Source organism: Narcine bancroftii, chromosome 2 (genome assembly GCF_036971445.1).
Source record: "Narcine bancroftii isolate sNarBan1 chromosome 2, sNarBan1.hap1, whole genome shotgun sequence".
NCBI classification, from domain to species: Eukaryota; Metazoa; Chordata; class Chondrichthyes; order Torpediniformes; family Narcinidae; genus Narcine; species Narcine bancroftii.
In genome coordinates this window covers 204,842,611-204,863,847 of record NC_091470.1, presented here as the reverse complement: position 1 = coordinate 204,863,847, position 21,237 = coordinate 204,842,611, and the positions used below count along the sequence as shown (strand labels likewise).

The window sequence follows — 21,237 nt, the reverse complement described above, 5'->3', positions numbered from 1 at the left end:
GAACTTTTCTTAAATTTACAGACACATTACATGCACGTGCGCTTAGAATTAGAAGGGGATTAATTTGAGTTCGTTAAGTATAGAGATAAGTTAAAGTTTGATTCTGTTTTCATGTTGAAAGATAATTTTTTAAAAAAACCATTTTTGTTAAAGTAAATACTTGTCTTGGTGAATGTCTATTGCTGCTGTAGTTTGGGGTTCTTTCAGCTCGAAATGCTATACCCTTCATAATATTGTAAATCTCTATCAAATATCCCCTCATGCTCCTATGCTCCAAGGAATAAAATCATAACCTGTTTAATCTTTCCTTGTATCTCAACACCCGATGATCCAGCTACATCCATGTAAATCTTCTCTGCCCTATTTCGATCTTAATGGTATCCATCTTGAAGCTTAGAGACAAGAATGTCCCTCAAATCTGACTTCACAAATGTTTTATAAAGCCTCACATTGACATCCCATCTCCTGTTCTTAATACTTTGATTTATGTACGCGAAGATGTCAAATAATTTCTTCAGAACACTGTCTACCTGTGACACCACTTTCAGGGAACTCTGTATCGGTATTATCCAGTACCAAACTGTTTACTGTGTATGCTATTTCTTACTTTGTCCTTCTAAAATTCACTCTGATCTTCTAGGGGACTAATCTTATCCTTTACCAACCCTTCAGCATAATTGTATATGTCCTTCGGGAAACAATATCATGTCTTCAATTTTGCCTCCCTGATTTAATCCTTAAGTATTTTAGTACATTTTCTCCTCTTCTAGTTGCTCTTCGGTCCCTATACATTCTACACACTCTCCCCTCTTCTTAACCAGGTCGCCAATATCCCTTGAAAACAAGTGGACATATGACTGTCAGCTTTGACTTTAATCCGGACAGTATATACTGTGACAGAGTATGAAAGTTTGTTGGAGTAGGTCACGTACAAACACTTTAAAACAGATCTTATAGCCTATGCAAGAGCTTCAGTGATGGCACAAGATACTTCCCTAATTGATTGTTATTTACGAAATGGCTACTGATTAAAGAGCTTGCTGGAGCCGCGAATTGTCTGGACGGTCATGTGGTTTGGCAAGTAGAGAGAGGCAAATAGGCTTTCTCTCTGTGTGCGAGAGTGAGTGAGACAGAGACACAGAGAGAGAGTGAGAGAGAAAGAGAGAGAGAGAGAGAGAGAGAGAGAGAGAGAAAGAAAGAAAGAGATACAGAGATCACTTCTACATTGCAACAGCAGCTGGGAAGTGAACAGGACAAGCTGCCAAGCTTATGGAAAACTCCATTTGGAAGACGGGTTGTAAATGCTTACTTCAGCCTGGTCAAAGCCCATGTGGTTCATCGAATATGAGAGGACTGGCTGTCCAATGTTTCACTTGAAATAAAATCACAAAAAGGAACTCTGTGGCGAGCTGAAAGATATAGGTTATCATCTAGAGATCCCTGAAGGGGCAAATTTCATCAGCAAAACACTGAAGCGGCTGATGGAAGTAAATCATTTTTAGATGTTCTGGAACAACACATCTCCGTCCGAAAACCGAAAAGAAACTTCCAGCGCGGTAACCTCATATCTTTGAAACACCAATGCCCGGTGAACGTTATAAATGTTAAATTCTATGCACAAGATAAGAATTGCCTGTAACCAGTGAATATAGAGGAATGGGAAGTGAGAATGGACTGTGAATCAAATATATTTTCTGAAATTACACACTCATTACACTCACGTATGCATAGAATTAGTTTAGTTAAGTCAATTGAGTAAGTTAAAGTGTTTTTCTGTTTTCATGTTAAAGATAATTTGAAGTAATTTCTGACATCACAATATTACCTGATCTTATCTCAATCTTGATTTTTTTTTTCAGATAGGGCCATTGCCAGCCTGAACCATGATGCATATATCTTGGCCCAGACCCACCCACATTGTGATTAAAAACAATTCCGTCTGTTCATATCAGTGTACAAAGGACGCTGAGATTGGAAATACGATCCAACTGATCTCGGTCACATAATCAGAGGCCAGGGAATCGCCTGGAAGCGTAAGCAGAAATGACGCAGATGGTCTCTAATACAGGAACGATTGAGAGAGGCACAGTTTAGCATTCTCACAACGGGGCGGGTGCCGACTATTTTCCAAAAAGGCTGTAATGATGAAATGGTACAAATGACGGAATGTTAAATTTCTATTGACGATGCAGTAAGGACATGCATCAGAAATGTTGAATGTTAGGGGCGTGGAACAAGAAGTGTAATTCCGTCTCCCCCCAGTTGGACTAATGCGTACCCGAATTAAAACACTTGACAAAGTCCGGAAAGTTTGCTTGGAAGTTGTCTGAATGTTAAAAGACTATAATAGCTGCTAATACAAAGAAATCATAAGCACAAATTCAGAAGAAACTTCTTTTTAAAGTTATAGAATAAATGAGGCCTTTTGCATGGAATAATAGATTTTTTAAAGAAATTGACAGATTAAAGGAATAAACTCAAGGCAGGATTGTTTTGAAGAAGATAATGTTTATCGTTTAACCAATTTAAGAGAAGTTTGGAATTTAAGGTAATTCTTGGTTTGTTTATTATCAAATTAGAGAATTAGTGAAAGAAGATTTTGGAAGAGAAATGAAAATTCCCACTTTAACGAAATTTGAGTTCATGATTTCTCATTTTTCAGATAAGGTTTTTTTTTTACCTTGGGAGATGTATGCGTTGTTAGAAAATACTATGCATAAAATCAATTTAGATAAATCCAGGATTAAATGGGAAAATGAGTTAACATGATATTAATCCGGCTGATTATGAAATTATGTGTTTTGAGAGTGTGAATAAATTGCATAATGTAAGATACAGTATGTTTAATTATAAATGTTTGCATCAGTTATATTTAAACCCTGAGAAATTGAGAAAATATGGATTTAGTAATTCAGAGTTGTGTTTGAGATGTGGAATATGTGTTGGAACTTTTTTACATTCTCTTTAGCTTTGTGATAATGTTCAATCACTGTAGTAAAAATCAGGGATTTTTTCAAAATTTTTTAAAATTCAATTTTGATTAGATCATAAAAAAGTTCTGTTGGGTTATATTGTTCCATTTATGGACATGGAGTTAGATAATTTTCAGACCATTTCTGTGTTTCGCAGTGACGGTAGTGCATAAATGTGTTGCGACTTCTTGGAAAGACTAAGCTGAGATAAATGTATGTCGTTGGCATAATGAGTTGAGGTTTTGTATTTATATGGAAAATAATATATAATCTGCATGATTTTTATGTTTTTTATAAGATGTGTTCGTATTTGAAATGTATGAATTTAGTAATATCTTAAATGGTGATAAATATTTTCTTTAATGCTTCCATTGTGGGGTTTGTTGAGGGTGGGCAGAAGTGGGTGGATAGTTGAATTCTAATTTCTATATCATGGATTTTGTAAAAGCTTTTGTTTGGAAAATATTAAATAAAAATTAAAAAAAGAAATGTTGGATGTTAACATTCTGGTGGATATTGTGTTATCAGCTATGTTTCCTATCCAGTGGATTTCCAGTGGATTTCGATCTCTTCCTGAATTTATAATGAAATTAACATCGATCCACATTCCACGTGTTCCTTCGATATTTAAGCGTAAGTGTCGATATAGAGAAATGCATCATGAGTTCAACAATGTTAACTGACAATGTCATTCACAATGCACCTGCAATTGGTGCTGAGTTTATCGGGCTTGGAATTATTATTTCCATTGTGAGGTGGACAATCAAAGGACTTGGATGATATCGACACTTGCCTCGGTCGGTTCAATGTGAGGATTTAGTGCATTTTGTGACTGTAGTCGTATCCAAAGAAACTGCGGAACAGCTCTGTTCTCCATCCAAACGAGAACATCAATGGAAATTTTCAGCTGTAAGGCTCACCTTATCTAACAAACTTAGCAATCAGAATGTACGGCGGAGCACATTTCAATCTTATCTGCTCTCTGATTTCGGTCTCACACACTCCATTACATTTGAGCCAAGTTCACAGCTTGATTGCATATGTTGTACCACAACTACGAGGTGCTCGGGATTTCTCCTGGTCACCAATTTTACAAGTGAACGAGAGTGCATAGACTTTCTTCATAGGTGCAGAAATGCTGCATCTTTGACCCTTAATAGCATACTCCCCACACATGTAACAGAATGCATTACTATGCTGCAACATTGAAGATATATTTCTGCTGCATTGAATATTCTTGAAGGCAATAAATGCTATGATTAAGTAGGGCCACTGTGCTATTGTCGTAGATACATGTGCATCAACATGCTCCCAATCCAAATAAATGCAAAGCACAACATATATATATGTGATTTGCGTTTATAGCCTATCTGAGTCTTTCCTAATTATACGCAGGCCGAAGACAACATTTGCATAGCATCTGATCTCACTGTATGCCCAGGCAAGCTTGGAATGTCCACAAGCAGCTTGCATTGTGGTACATACATAAAATATAGATGTTTTCAGGTGCAACGGGGGATTCTCGGAGCAGGATATTGTACAGACAGGAGAAGGGTTAGGTATACCTCCTGACCGGTTCTCAACTTTCAGGTAGCCACACGACAGCCGCATAGGAGGATGATAGGTTGCTTTACAGTTTTACAGTTGGGTATTGTGCCCACCTGAAAGTGGCAAGGGGACCAATTCGACCGCGGAGGAAGTATTTTCTTGCACATATGGTGCTTGATCGACTTTGGAGCTCCAGCAGTTATAATGCCTTCTTCTTCATCACATATAGCTTTATTCCGCGCTGATAAAAAGTGGGATCTCCTGAATGATTGGAATTTTTTTAATGAAAATCCGGAACGTCCAAATCACTTTCATTAACAGGAGATTTTTTTGTTCAAAGTTAAGTATCCAAAAGAATATTCGTCTCCTCGTATTTTAAAGATATCTATAAGCCAGTGATTTAGAATTTGAATCCGCTAATATCATAATCACGCCTACACCTTTAGGTTCGCTTGACGGATTGCAGCAGTATTTTAAAACCTCGAATATAATTCTGACAACAAAAGAGCTATATCTCCAAAATAGGATTGTTGGTCTGTTTTCCACACTCAGATAATGTTCTGTCATCACGGAAATAGAGGAACAGATGCTCACTCATGTAGGTGCATCCTTTAATTATATCTACATAATGGACGGAGATTTTAGACCATTTATTTGTAAACACTCAACAGAGTTTAATGACAAATATATCCATTAAATGTAAATAAACATTTTACCCCATTCTCCAGCTGCCTCCTGAATGCCCTCTGTTACAATGTACAAATGCATGTGTTGGTACAGGTACTGAGAAATTGCAACATGAATCCACATTGCTGCATGACATATGTCGGAGTATTCAAGTATTTGTATGTGTAAAAATAATTTTGGACTGGTAATGTCAAGTGATATATGGAAAAAGGAATGCACAATAAAATATGATTGATGGACAGAGCGAAAAATGAAATCATTGTCTTCTTCCGATTTTCCACCTCCAAATCTCTCTACAACCCACTATTGTTTCGAGATCTCCGACGCAATTTATTTACAAATATAATGTGACTGATTGTTAAAGCACTAAATAAAAAATTAAATTGCGGAGCAACAAAGGTGATGTTTTCTTTGGCCAATAACATAACCAACTGAAATCACATGAACATTACAAAATTCATTCTTTGCTAAATTAACAGTAAGATTCGCCTTCACAAATTTATCAATCAACTTCTCTTTAAAATGAGTCTCACAACAGTCAACTTGTATGGTTTCATAATCCTCAATTTTCGCAGTTTTATTTACAATTAAGACCTCTGGTGAAGTTTGTTTCTGGCAAACTTTCACATTCTTAAAATAACGTTTTATCCTGCTATCGCAGTAACTCTGTGCTTTGCATCTCGCATGAGGAGTTTTAATTACGTAACAAATTAAATTTACTGTGGATATTATTTCATAAGTACTGAAATATTTGCTCCTAGAGGATTATAAGTTGTTGAGATGAGAATTAACACACGATCCCCAGTTTAAAATACTCTGTTTATCTTTTCCGTAATACCTGATTTTAATTTTATCTTGAGCCACTTTCAAATCTTCCTCTACTATCTTAAACTCTTTTTTTCCAATGTTCTCGGAATTTAGAAACATAATCTATCACTTCAAATGCACATTCTCGTTAACACTGTTATTTTTAGAATATTAAAATCCCCCTAACGTCATGTCCAAATATTAATTCAAAAGAATTAAAATCTAAGGATTCTTGTATAAATTCCCTTATGGTGAACTAAAGTAAATTAGAACATCCATCACAAACTCTTTCATTCTCACAACAATTGGTCTTCGTCAGAGTTATCATAAAATGAATGAAACCTCTCCCACGCTCTCTGAGATTCCAGGTGAGATGATGATGGAATTTGTTTATCTCCAAAATTATGAACTAACTGCTGATATACACATGATTTCTATTTTTTAGTCAAATGAAACGACGTAGTTTATGCCCACTATTATGTACACTTTTATGTTAGCATAAAAATCTCCAAAACAGGAATCGGTTTTAAAGGAGCAACTTGTGGAAGATGATTACGTTTTGACACAACTTGACAAGTGTATTGGGTCTTACAAAATGCTTTACCAACTTTTCACAAATTAGGCCAATAAAATATTTTCATCATTTTATATCTGGTTTTCTTTACCCCAAGCTGCCCACCTAGATTTGAGGTATGGGGAATGTGTAAAGGTTAATCCCAATAGGCTTTTGGAATTACAACCTGATGAACAACTGTCCATTTTTAATTAGCAGGAAACTCACGTCACCTCCATTTTCTCATCAATAAACCCGCATTAATATATTATCCAAATGGCACTTTCTGAATGTCCTCATCGGAGACTGCTCTAACTTCAGCAAGATTTGTATCTTTTTTCTCTTTTTCTGTTAATTTTGCTCCTTTTCCAGATGCTGTGCACTGTCACTGCTTCCAACCCTTTTGAATAATTTTATAAATCTCTGTTTACACTGATAAAATTTCACTCTATCGCCCTAATCACTGCACACGCTCTATACTCATTCCTTCAATGACTGCGGGACATCCTAACCACGTCAATTCGAAATTGAAATTTTTCTAATCACTATAAGAATAGTTTGAAAATAGATCAATAATCAATTCATTATTCTCTGAGCAAACTAAAGCCCTGAATCGTACGCTGGAAGTGAGTACGAAATTTCCCTGCTGATAGCAAAACATGGGAAGAATCATAAGGTTGGGGAGGAACTGATTAAACGTGCAATATAATTGTTTCATAAAACAGTTCTGAAAAAGGATGACAAAGATGTCCGAGCAATACCATTTAGTAATAGTATTGTCTGCACTTTGTTGAATCTTTATGCCCTTTATATAAATGATAAGCGGTTCATTTCAGAAGCTTTTTTTATTGTTAATTCAAGGTCATGAAAATGTTTTAGTTGTGGGTGATTTTAATTATGATCTCGATCCTTTATTGGACAGAAATCCAAAAAGTATAAGGAAATCAAAGATGGCAATACAAATTAATGCATTAATCAACGATTTAAATCTGGTCGATATTTGGAGAAAACATAACCCGACAGAGAAAATCTTTCCTTATTAATCTTCGAGACATGATTCGTTTTCTAGAATTGATTTATTTTTGGTACCAGCACATTTACAAGGTAGATTATTAAGAGCTGAATATAAAAGAAGAGTTATATATGATCACTCGTTATTACTTTTTTTCTTGTGAAAGTTCGGAGATAGTATGTATGTCATTTAGATGGAGGTATTATGTAATGCTATTAAAGAATGCTGAGTTTATTACTTAATTTAAAGAAAATATTTCTGAACGTATTTCTGAAAATGTCAATTCTGTGGATAGTCATTTTGTAATATGGGATGCTTTAAAAGCTTATTTGAGAGGTTAGATCTTTATTTCTTCTCCGAAAGTTAAGAAACAATAAATGGCAGAAAGGTTAGAGATAGAAAATAAGATTGCTGAGTTAGAGAGGGACGTTCAGAAATGTGTAACAGAAGATTTTTAAAAAGTTGCATTAGAGAGGTTGAACTTGTGTTATAATACTTTACAAACTCATCAATTTGAGCGCTTAAATAATCGATCTAAACAACAATATAATGAGTTGGAGGGAAGTGCTCATAAGGTAATTGAAAGCTGAACAGGTTTCTTGGACCATTAATGCTGTTCAGAAGAAATCAATAATTACTAAAAAGCCTAAGGTAATTAATGATCAGTTTTGTTCATTTCTTTTTTTTTAAAGTATATACTTCTGAAGGGAAACAGAATAATGGTTCTATTGACTCTTACTTATCTAAATTAAAGTTACCGGTATTAGATGGAATTGATGTTCAGGAATTATTATCTCCATTTACGGATTTTGAAATTAAGGAAGCTATTCAGGAAATGCCGAAAGGAAAGTCCCCAGGGGACGATGGACTCCCTAAGGAATTTTATAATCTTTTTTATGATGATTTTTCTAATGAATTGGGAGAGGTGTTGAATCAAGTTACTGAAGACAGGAAGTTACCACAATCATGTTCTTGTTCTTTAATAACTGTTATTCCGAAAGAGATAGAGCTCTATTTACAGTATCTTCATATAGATCTATTTCTTTATTAAATGTGCATTATAAAATTATTGCGAAAGTATTAGCTAATAGACTTGCGAAATATTTGCCTAAATTTGTACATATTGAACAAAAAGGTTTTATTAAGAATACAAATGCATCAGAAATTTACTTGTTCATCTCGACAGATGCGATTCAATTGTCTGTAACAGATTATTTGTCTAACTTCATAAATTGCTTTTATCTGGGCAGAAATAGGTTTCAGGTGAGGTATGCAGAAGAGTCCGCCCCCTTGTGATCATGATATATCGTAGAACCATGCAACACAACAGCTCAGAATGCATGCCATTCGGCCCTTCTAGTCTGCGCAGAAAACTTCACGCCTCTTGTCCCACTGACCTGCACCATTCCATCACCATGCAGACCGCTCTCATCCAATGTAAGAATGTTAGAGTGATTCAGCATTTACAGTGCCAATGGCAACATGTTCACCACTGCCACGATCCTTTGAGTGAAAGTGTTAACCATTATGTTCCCCCTAAACCTTCCTCTTTCATCCTAAATCCATATCCTATGGTATTTATTTCTCCTAATCTATGTTGAGAGAGTCTCCATGTATGTACTCTGTGTACACATCTCATAATTTTGTAAGCCTCTATATGATCTACCTTCATTGTTCAACGCACTAAGGAATAAATTCCTAATTTGTTTATTTTTCCCTATAATTCAACTCCCGAAACCCGGCAACATCCATGTCATCAGCAATCTTGCTGGTCCAGTGTACCACATTATCATCTAGAACATAGATAGACACATCAAACATGAATATCACCAGCGATGATCCATAAGGAACACCACTAATCGCAGGCCACCTGTCTGAGAAGCCATCATCTTCCTCCCTCTGTCTTCTACCTTTCAGCCAATTTCGAATCCGATTTCGAATCCGGTTTACAATCTTTCCAGGGATACATTTTCTCCGAACCTCCCGCGTGGTATCTTGTCAAATGCCTTACTTGAGTCCATATAGACAACATCCACAGCCTTTCTCTCGTCTACTTTCTTGGTAACTTCTTCAAAGACCTTGATAATTTCGTAAAACACAATGTTCCACGCATAACACCATGCTGACAATCATCCCATAGCTGTCCCATCGTGCATATCCGAACTCTCAGAGTAGCCTCCAATAATAAGCCTACTCTGATATCAGGCTCATCATCCTGTAATTCCCTCGTTTCCTAGCTCACACTTGGAGCCTCTTGTAAACTACGGGATATCTTGAATTACCCTCCAATTCATTGGTACCTGGACCAGGGCCCCTGACATTTCTACACTCGTCTCTCTCAAGGTTCGAGGGAATATCATCCCAGGCTCGGGGGATTTGTCTACCTTTGTTTCCTATAAGACAGCTAAAACCTCCTCTTCTTTCATCTCTATATATTCCCTGCGACTACGTCTTGTTTCCCTTCGTTCCTTATACATCATGCCAACTTTATGATTGAATACTGATGGAAACTAACATAGTTAAATCACCCCATCTCGTGAATTTCTACTCATAGGCAACCATCCTTGTTTTCTAAGAGGCTAATTTTGTCCCTTGCTATTATTTTACTCTTAACATTTTTGAGAAATCCCTTCGAGTTATTTCACGTTATCTCCCAAAGAAATCTCATGTCTTCTTTTTGCCGTCCTAATGATCTTCTTAATTATTTCCTTACATTTTCTAAACTCTTCCAGTACCGCATTTACTCCTTGTTGCCTGTACCTGTTTCAGATATTCTTCACCAGATCACCAATATCTCTTCAAAACTATGAGATATAAAGCATGTAAAAAGATACACGAGATTTTCAAGCAGTTACACCTGTTACAAGAATTCGTGTTGAAGGCAAGATCCCTATTGGAACAGGGTTCGAACTAAGTAAATAAAAGGAGGGATCTCTCATTTTCCATCGTTTATAACCAAAAGAATTCCGATAACCATTCATACACCCCAGATCTCCAGCAGTGGGTTTCAGCAGGGTACCATCACGTTGCCTTCCTGATATAGTACCTGCCTCATTACAATCGATGTTAACGTCCCTGGCACAGTGTTAGGTCACCCGACAGTAGGAAAATCATAATTTCTACGAGTCGTCAGCGGTAGAAGTGCAGTCGGCAGAACCGAATGTGAAATTAAATGCAATTGGGTACATGCTGTTTCTTTACCTGATAGGTAAAGGGCATATTGCTATTAGTTAGGCTGGAGACATAAATTAAACAAACCAACTTCCCAGGCAAGGAACTATGGATCCAAGAGATGTGAAATAAAAATAAATGTCTTTCAAACAAAGTGTGGACGCTGTGGGTTAAAATCGGCACCCTCCCCCTCACCCCCCCCCCCACCCCCCACCTCAACACACACACACACCCTTTGTGCCGAATAATACCTGAAACTGTAGAATTCAAACACTGTGAAAGTTAATGAGGATGATGATTTAAAACGAAAATATGAGGTGTGTTTCAATTTTGTATTATTAATTAAGAGGAATCTGTGGAAGAAACTTATCAAAGAATAATTTACACAGTCATAAAGTAGTTGGCACCGATCTGTGTAAGATATGTAGAGATAACAGCTTTGACATTGGCACTAACATAATTAGCAAACAGCCCGTTTTAAGATAGCGCCTAAGGAGCGAGATAGTTTATAGAACCTAAATGGTAGCAATAAATAGATTCAAGGGCATTAACATTGGTGATTGACACATCATATTAGATAAAACTAAGATGCTCATATACAAAAATTATTAGAAAGATATTACTATTTCGTGATGTAATCCTATTTCCTGAAACAGCTTTTTCGCACCTCTGCATAAATATACATACTAATAGATGTTATTTCGGAGTCAGTAAGTATGGAGACTGCTTCCAACTACCAATGATGCACCATGCGACATAAAGGGTGAAAAACGATACTTGAGCCATCCATCGGTTAATTCCATTGCCAATCACTAATTTTCCCCTTCTCTCTTTTCTCCTCCCTCCCTCCCTCCCTCCCTCCCTCCCTCCCTCTCTCTCTCTCTCTTAATATCTCTCTCTCTCTCTCTCTCTCTCTCTCTCTCTCTCTCTCTCTCTCTCTCTCTCTCTCTCTCTCTCTCTCTCTCTGTCTCAGAGTATGAAACGCTGTGTCATTAACCACATGCCATGCTACTGCGTTGAAAAAAACAGAATTTGTCTCTTCATCCCTCTTCGAAGCATATAATATGTTCAACTGCATCACAACACCTTTGTTCCTTATCAGTTTAATTATATTATTTAATGCTTTAAAAATCAGTCATATTGTATTTATAAATAAATTGTGTCGGTGACTCCAAAACAAAAGTGGGTTGCCGTGAGATGTGGAGGAAGTCAATGATTTTATTTTTCGCTCTATCCATCAAAATTATTTTGTTGTGGATTCCTTTTACCATATATCTCTTCACATGGCCAGTTGTCAATTATTTTTACACAGACAAATACTTGAATACTCCGACATATGTCCTGCAGCATTGTGGATTCATGTTGCAAATTCTCAGTACCTGTACCAACACGTGAATTTGTATATTCTAACAGAGGGCATTCAGGAGGCAGCTGGAGAATGGGGTAAAACATTTCTTTACAGTAAATGGTTATCTTTGTCAATAAATGCACTTGCTATTACAACCACTGTTGAGAATTGACATTTAGAATAAATGGTCTAAAATATCCGTGCATTTTGTAAATATCATAAAAGGATGCACCAACACGAGTGAGCACCTGTTCCTCTATTTCCATTGATGACAGAACATTATTTGAGTGTGGAAACCAGTCCAACAATTGACATCCGGTGATTTTCATCTTTTGTTGGCAGAATTATATTAGAGGTTTTAAAATGCTGCAGCAATCCGTCAAGAGAACCTAAAGGATAGATGTGATTATGATATTAGGGAATTCAAATTCTAAATCACTGGATTATTGAAATATTTTAAATATGAGGATGCGGAAGTTCCTTTGGAAATTTAACTTGGAACGTACACGGTGGTAAGGAAAATGTTGTGGAAAAGAAAATTAGCTCTTGGGTCGCATTGGAGAAAGTGACTTGGAAATATGCTTTAGGTAGACGTCAACTGCCTCAATTTCAAAATTACTCTGAGACTACACAATTATAATGTGTCAATAGGATGTTAGATGTTACAAAAACTCCTGTTTGAGCTAAAGTTGAATAGTCTCCCCCTAACAATCTCAACAATCTTCCCATGTGCGTCCGCTCTTGGTCGAGGATTCCAGGAAAATATTCAGCAGCTTTTTCTAAAATATGTTGCAAACAACTTGAAAAACATTTTCTTGTCTCTCCCTTGACGATTGTCATTCATTGAACCTTGTCCGATGGAGGAACAAATACTTCAGCATGTTTGTTCAATGAGACGAACCTGATGCGATGAACGGCAGGGTCTCACGCTAATGGTCTCGGTGGACTCTGCTTTTCTTCTATAAGAGGACGTTGATACAATCCCCATTGAACCTGCTAGTTTGAACCTTCTTTACATTGATCTTTACCTCGCACAGAAAATGGGATATGCCGCCATTTACTACATTACATCCATTTACTTCCCACTGCTGGCAGTGGTGGGGATTCCTGGTACGTACCTGGAGCTGGCAACTGTCCGTCATGTCCATCCTTTTGATTGATCTGTCGCACTGCAGAAAATCGTTTTGATAGCCCTTACAGAAGATGAGTCTCGGGATGAAGCATTTTCAGAATGCTCAAGCTTCGACCTTTACATCTTTTCTTTTTTGTTCTCTATTTAACCTCCTCCAGACTGTTCATTCATTCATTTCAGCAGCAGGTTCCGTGCTAAAACTGATCCTGTTCCAGCATTTTCTTTGCTTCGCTTTACAACGCAAGGCTGAGAAATATGGGTCCATGTATTCGAGTCTATCGACTAAACCTTGAAACCTTACAGCTGTGAATAAGAAAACAGCTCTTCCTTTACGTTTCCAGTTTATCTCCGATGTGGCAAATTGAACCCCTCCCTCACGTCCCCATAACTGATTTGAAGAAGAACGAGTGTCGCCCACTCGCATTCCGTTCTGTGTGCTCTTGCCAGCTTGATATTTTTATTTAAGATTCCATATGGCGAAGGCTCTATTCCTGAAGAAACACAGGATTTCTGACCCCACTTTATACACGCTATCACTGCACCCAGTATTTTCAGATCGCAACGGAGAATTAACTCTGAGGTAAGTATTTGCTCGCAGGTAAAGCTGTCGACCTCAGAGACCCGCTCAAAACAGCTGGAACACGTGACGCACCCTTCGCTCCGGCTCGCCGTTCTTGCCAACTCGATGGGACAAAAGGAGCCCAAGGCAGCTGACTTTACACTCAATAATTATCATCCAACTAGCCGGATAAAGAATGGGTTGAGACAGGGTACTTGATGGGCCAGGTGCACCAAGTAAAACCGGTCAAGTTGACGTCAATTGAACTATTATTTTTTATCTTCGTTTCAGGTAATTTACTTGTGATTGTGATTCTCTCACGTGGAAAATGTGGACTGTCCAAATGCACAGCTCGTTACTTGGCTGGAATGGCAATGGCAGATTTAATAAGCGTTGTTTCTGGCGTTCTGTTGGATCAAATAAATAATATCTATCATTATTCCCCTTATTTGCTTATAACTCCGATATGCGCTCTTAACATTGTGGTGAGGCTTTCAGCCATGGACTCTTCAGTTTGGCTGACGGTGGCTTTTACTTTCGATCGCTCTATCGCCATTTGTAGTCAAAAGCTGAGGGAACGTTATTGCACCGAGAGAACGGCGGGTGTGCTGACACTAATGGTGACGTTCGTAACCTGTGCCAGGTATGTTCCCTGCTACTTTGCCGTGAAACCGCTCTATGTTATTGACCGCGTTCCATGGTACTGCATTGAAAACACTGAATTTGTCGCTTCACCTCTATTCCAGGCATACGAGGTGTTCAACTGCATCATGACACCTTTGTTACCTTTCAGTTTAATTGTATTATTTAATACTTTAACAATCAGTCATATTATATTTGTAAATAAATTGCGACGAAAACTCCTAAACAATAGTGGGATGCAGAGGGATTCGGAGGTGGAAAATCGGAGAAAGTCAATGATTTTATTGTTTGCTCTATCCATAAATTTTATTTTGTTGTGGATTCCTTTTACCATATTTAACTTGACATGGACAGTTCAAAATTATTTTTACACAGACAAATACTTGAATAGCCCGACATTTGTCCTGCAGCAATGTGGATACATGTTGCAATTTCTCAGTACCTGTACCAACACGTGCATTTATACATTGTCACAGAGGGCATTCAGGAAGCAGCTGAAGAATGGGGTAAAATATTTCTTTACATTAAATGGATATCTTTGTCATTAAGTACACTTTCTATTTCAATCATTGTTGAGAATTTACAAATAAATGTTGTAAAATCTTCGTGCGTTTTGTACATATCATTAAATGACGCATCGACATCATTGAACATCTGTTGCCTCTATTTCTCCTGATGACAGAACATTATTTGAGTGTGGAAACCAGTCCAACAATTCAATCCTGGTAATATAGCAGTTTAGTTGGCAGAATTATATTCGAGTTTTTGAAATGCTACTGCAATCTGTCAAGGGAACCGAAAGGTGTAGACATGATTGCGATATTAGGGGATTCAAATTCTACACCACTGGGTTATAGATATCTTTTAAATACGAAGAGGCACACGTATTTTGGAGACTTAACTTGGAACATAAAAGTTCCTGTTAAGAAAGTGCTTTGGAAGTACCGGATTTTCATTTAAAAATGTCCAACAATGTGAACTCATTTATTCATTTCAGACAACCCCCTCTTTTTATCAGCGCAGAATAAAAATACATGAGCTGAAAAAGAAGGCATTATAAACTGCTGGAGCTCGGACGGGTTGTGAATCCTTAGTTTTGCCTGGTCAAAGATCTTGTGCTCCATACAAGAGGAGAGGACTGGCTACCTAATATTTCACTTGAAATACGGGTAACAAAAAGGAACTCTGTGGTGACCTGAAAGAAAGAGGTTATACCTGGAAAACCCTGATAGTGCAAGTTTCTTCAACAAGACACTGACGTGGCTGATCGGAAAGAGGCGGTTTGTGTCCAATGAGCAACATATCTCTCTCTGAAAACTGATAAAAACCTTCCTGAGTGGTAACCATTTACCTTTCACACCAAAGTCCTGTATACTTCATAAATGTTAATTTCTGTGCACAGTATAAGAATAGTCTGGAACCAGTGAATTTGGAGGAATGAAACGTGAGATTGGACTGTGAATTAAATAACTTTTCTGAACTTACACACACATTACATACACGTGCGTTGAGAAAGATAATGGGATAAGTTAGGTTAGTTAGGATAATATTAGTAATTTATAATTTGATCCTGTTTTCTTGTTTAAAGATAATTAAAAGCAACCTCTGTTTAAGTAACCATTTGTCTTGGTGAATTTCGATTTCCGCTGGATTTTGGGGTCCACTGGGTTCATACAAGGAGAATCCAACGGAGACAGAATCATATTTCAAATAGGTATTCATTCGACATGAATCATTTTAAAAAAAACATTTTGCAGGTAATATCTTCCCAAATGAGTGGTACCAAATGCGTTTGTGTAGTCCATGAGCATGGATGTGCCCTGGTGTAAATATTATTGATACCAGGCGGCAAGCAGCAGATTCTATTGTGAAAGGCGGAGTGAAATCCTTACTGTATATTTACTTTATCAAGTTAATATGTTGTTTCGTCGAGTTAATTTGGTATTGGTGCCTGCAAGAATATCTCTTTAGACAAGATTTATATCTGTGTCTTTTTGACACATGCAGCAGGACAACAGACCAATTCGGCCCACAATCCAGTGCCTTGTAATTAGATCTCATTAACCTACAAACGGTGGAATGAAACCTGAACAAGCCCCCAACACCCACTCCAAGCCTTAATAACAACACGGGATTCGAACCACTGTACCAATCGTTGGTGCTGTAAAGGGTGTGGCGTTGAACGTGATTTTCCTTCTTTATTGTCTGTAAAAACCCGGGAGATTTTTTGACTACTTGAAATTGCACACGCTTATTCATCGAAATGTGTAGGCCAAAGTTCTTTCTTTTCCTTTTAAAATATGTTATTGGAATTTTATATTTAAACAATTGAACGATACACTTATTCAATGTGCAATAAGCTTAAAATATAGGAAAATATTTCAAATATGAAAATTATTCAAAGTGCCAACGCGGATTGTGTTGTCAATCCTTCAAACAAAAAGAAATAAAAACCCAACCCAAAAGGAAGAGAAAGAGAATATATGAAAGTTAAACGGTCTTTTCGATTGAATTAAAAACAAGATAGTTTAATTTTGGGCATGTGGACTCTTTGAACCACTTTACAATAGCAACCGAGTCATGCACAAAAGGAGGTCGCATTAATCACCTCCAAGTTCGCTCTCTAACGATCGCTGTCGCTGAAAGAACCAATGTTCACTCATTGTCTCATCAGATTTCGTTTTTACTCTTTCGTATTCCTCAATGACGTTTCTGAAGGAAACCGACGTCCCCAGCAGGAAATATTATCGGCTACAGATTGCCACGTGATTAAAGTCGCTATTTTGTTACAGCATGGAAATCTATGCCTCTGCGGAGCTTCGCGTTTTTAAACGAACGGAGTTGATCCCCTCAAAGTTTCATTTGGAGATATTGTTGGTCGCACAGAACATGTTATCGTTATATTGCAGTTTCGAGAAGATATTGTACGTGATGATTGCCTTCATGGGAGTTCCTGGTAAGACATACTGAGGTTCCACTTGTGTATCTCCATTTGTGAAAATGTAATTCCAGAATTCATCAGAAAGAAGTTATAAAGTTCTTCAACGATAGCGGGAAGTCATTTCGAAACGTAAAGGTGATCTCGCTCACTGGAAACGGTACAAACTTCATGCACTTAGTGAAAGAATGTGGCTCATATTATAGTTCGGGAGAATCGACAGATGTGGAATATTTGTACCTCAATGGCGTTTGATAATGATACAGTATATTTCAGAGATTATTGCCAGGATATATCGTTTCTCCCGTCGTGTCGCATTATAAGGTGGAAACAGGGCGTTCGGCAGAATATGTGCATTGCGACAATATTCCCTACCTCTGCTCAAACTGTTTGATGCGATCGACCGGTTATCATTCTGCACCTTCCTATCCTTGTCATTAGACGTGGAAATGTCCCGGGCTCCTGTGACAGGTCGTATCACATAGGCACTCCATGGATTTGCAAACAATCGTCGACCTGTTCTATCGTCGACCCGCTGACCATGAATCAATGGCCTCAAATTTTACATTCCTCTACCCTGGACAAAAAGAATGCGATGACCCATATAACATTGCAATTCATCTCATTGAATTCCTTTCCTCGTAACTTGAGGGAAATTGATGGGGGACGTTTGGGGTCGAGGCCCTACAGGTGGATTGACATGGCAAATGAAGATGGCCCATATGAAGATAATGCTGGATGCCAAAGTGTCCAATCTGTGGGTTAAGGAGAGGTGGCAAGTTATCGACATCTCGTTGGAAATTAAAGCTCGAGCCTCTTCACATTTTCAGTCCCAGGAAGATACATGTGAATCTTTTTCTAACCCATTTGTAGCTTTGTTTTAAAAATTAGCCCCAGGTGCCGTGCCGTCCAATTATATCCAGTTATATACGTTTTGGGAAGAAACCGGAGACCACGGAGGAAACCCACAGACACGACGAAAACGTACAACCTACTGGCAGTGTGCGATTCCAAGTGCGTTGTCTGTAACAAACGTTGAGCTGAATGCTTCAGGAAACTTGCCGCCCTCAACTGCGGTACTGAATGAAACGTTGTCACTTTGTCTCTCGTTGCTTGACGGACCGTAATATTGGCAATGATGAGCCACCCAATTTCACACACCTGTTGAGATTATGAGGTGTGAGACGGACGAAACCCAGTTTAATTTTAATTTGTCTATTACTGGGAGCAGGTACAATCACGATGTTAATGTACACTATGATGGAGACAGTCAGAAAATGGAGAGATGTGGACCAACTGAAGACAAACTAGAAGAGCTGAGATCAAATCCCACTTCAAGTAATCCCTAGACCATGGGTGCTCTGTGAGTGGGAGAGGATAGTTGAACATCATTGTTCTGAACCCCATTGTTACTGAAATATTTTGCTTGAGAAAAATTGCCATTGGCCCGTTTCCTTTGGAGTTCTGAAGCAGTACACAGAACGAGTCATAAAGATTTTCAACCATTTTCTTTCCACTCACATCTCACCTTGAGCAATCCCTGACTAATCACAGAGCATCGATAGCAGAGGGATGACTTAAATTGGGATGTGAGTGGAAAGAAAAGAGTTGAGAACCACTCGATAGAGAATAGAGTCGGCATAGATCTTTTGGGCCGTATGGCCCTTGCACGTCTATTCCGTTGTGAATCAGGCCGGGTGTGGTTACCATCTGCACGTGTTTTCTGTAAAATTGATTTATTTATTTTAGCGCGAATCCTATTAGCTGCCCAATGCAATTGGAAGTCATGTCACCTCTTCCGATTTAACATCAAGAAACACAACAGAGCTCATCGTATTCAGTGAACTGAAACATTCGTACATAATTCACCATGAATCACCATTACTTTTAATCCTCGTTTCGATTTAATAGTTTTGCATAGCCTGAAGCTGTGAGCGCCACAACAAAATATTACAGCAGCATCTTCCGGTGGAGAAGTCGTGAGTTTATAACAGAGTGGAAGTTAATTTTTGGGACACGTGAATCACATTGAATTCCTTTCCTCGTAAATTGAGGGAAATTGATGGGCGACATTTGAGGTCGAGGCCCAACAGGAGGATTGACATGGCAAATGAAGATGACCCGTATAAAGATAATGCTGGATGCCAAAGTGTCCAATCCGTGGGTCAAGGAGAGGTGGCAAAGAAATTAATCGGTTCAGAGACCTGGACAATCGTTTCACATACTTTCTATAGGTGGGAATAGACGGGAGAATGGAGGTGGTGGAGAAGGGCGAGCGTGTGCGATAGATACAGATGGACGCAGTCATGGGGAATAAAAGAGACGTTGGATGATGCTGGATGGGGTGGAGGCGGAGAGGCTGGAGGTGCCGAAGGAAACAATGTCCTTAGGGCTGGCAGGGTTAGCGGTTAGCACACATGTTTACAGCGCCAGCGATCGGGACTGGTGTTCGAATCGCAGTGCTGTCTGTGAGGAGTTTGCATGTTCACCCCGTGTCTGCGTGGTTTTCCCGGTTACCTCTCATCGTTACAAACGTACCGTGCGTGTTGGTTATTTGAGTGTAAATTGGGCGGTGCGGACTCGTGGGCCGAAATGGCCTGTTACCCAGCTGTTTCTAACAACAGGCAGTCAGGTCTTCTTGGACGTTGGCTAGCCGGCGTTCCTCTCGTCTCCCTGCTTTAGAGTTTTAACCCACATTCCTCTCCCACCGCTTCAAGTTTATATCGGTTGAAGTGCTAATTGGCTCGTGTAATGATTCTTGTCGTGTTTAAACAGCTCCTCGACTGTTATTTCCTGATCGTAAACAGACCACCCTTCACGACCCGCCATGGTGTGTGCATTCATCCCCGGCTGCCTTTTCTTTCTCCATTGAATTTCGTGGCGATCGTCACCCTGTCTAGGGGAAAGTGCGGCCTGTCCACCTGAACCACGTGCTACCTGGTTGCCATGGCAGCGGCTGATCTGCTGGTCGTTGGCATTGATGATGTCTGTTCTCGCATTAATCGCTATTATTTCCAGCCTAATTTACTATACGTCACCCCGGTGTGCAGCGTGCTCAATGTATTAACTCGAACGGCCAAACATTGCTCCATCTTTGATCGATTTGCTTCCATTTGTTGCCAGAAGCGGAAAGCTAAATATTGCACGGAAAGGACCACAGGTGGAGTTCTGGTAACCACTGGCGTTCTGCTCTGTTTGACGAACATCCCATTCTCTTTCACCTATAATCCCAAGGAGATCATCCGCCGTGTGCCTTTCGTCTGTGCCGGGAAGCTAAATTATTACACTGAACCCGGGTGGAGTTTTTGACTCCTTCCATAAGAGGACAACCCCGTTACTTCTTTTCTCTCTCATCCTGCTACTCAATGAGCTGACGGTTCGTCAGTTGTTAGTCGGGTCGGTGAGGGGCTGAGGGTCAGAACAAGGGAACGAACGCGTGTGACTCAGAGATAGAGAGCAGGAGGAGGTCTATGGTTGTATTGTTCACCATCTCCGGCAGTTCCATTCTCCTGCGTTTATTATCAGGTTAGAGAGATTCAATTATTTAACGAATCTGTGCAGATAAGTGGGCGCGTCAGAGTATTACTGAACGTCTGCAACTGCTGCACCAACACGTTGGTGTACATGGTCACCCAGTCAAAGTTCAGGGAGCAGCTGAAGATTCCGGTGAAATATCCAGTCACCTTCGTCCTTTGGATCATGCGTAAATTTACTCTGTGACCACAGAGCGGAGACGCATTCGGCATCTCCCGTGGAGTCTTCAGGTCTTGGTGATATTTCTCCGCATTTACCGAAGGATGGTTGGCCACTGTGGGAATGTAAACGGCCCTTCAATTCCTGCCTCCTCAATGAACAGCTAATTCCGGAT

The 21,237-nt window shown here is 38.9% G+C and overlaps 1 protein-coding gene across 1 annotated transcript; it reads left to right on the top strand.

The window, feature by feature from the left end:
* Nucleotides 1–14,007: 14,007 nt before the first annotated feature.
* On the top strand, nucleotides 14,008–14,979 carry LOC138753073 (probable G-protein coupled receptor 139). Its single transcript, XM_069915665.1, has one exon. It carries the CDS (start codon nucleotides 14,008–14,010, stop codon nucleotides 14,977–14,979), a length of 972 nt encoding a protein of 323 aa, XP_069771766.1.
* Nucleotides 14,980–21,237: the final 6,258 nt, after the last annotated feature.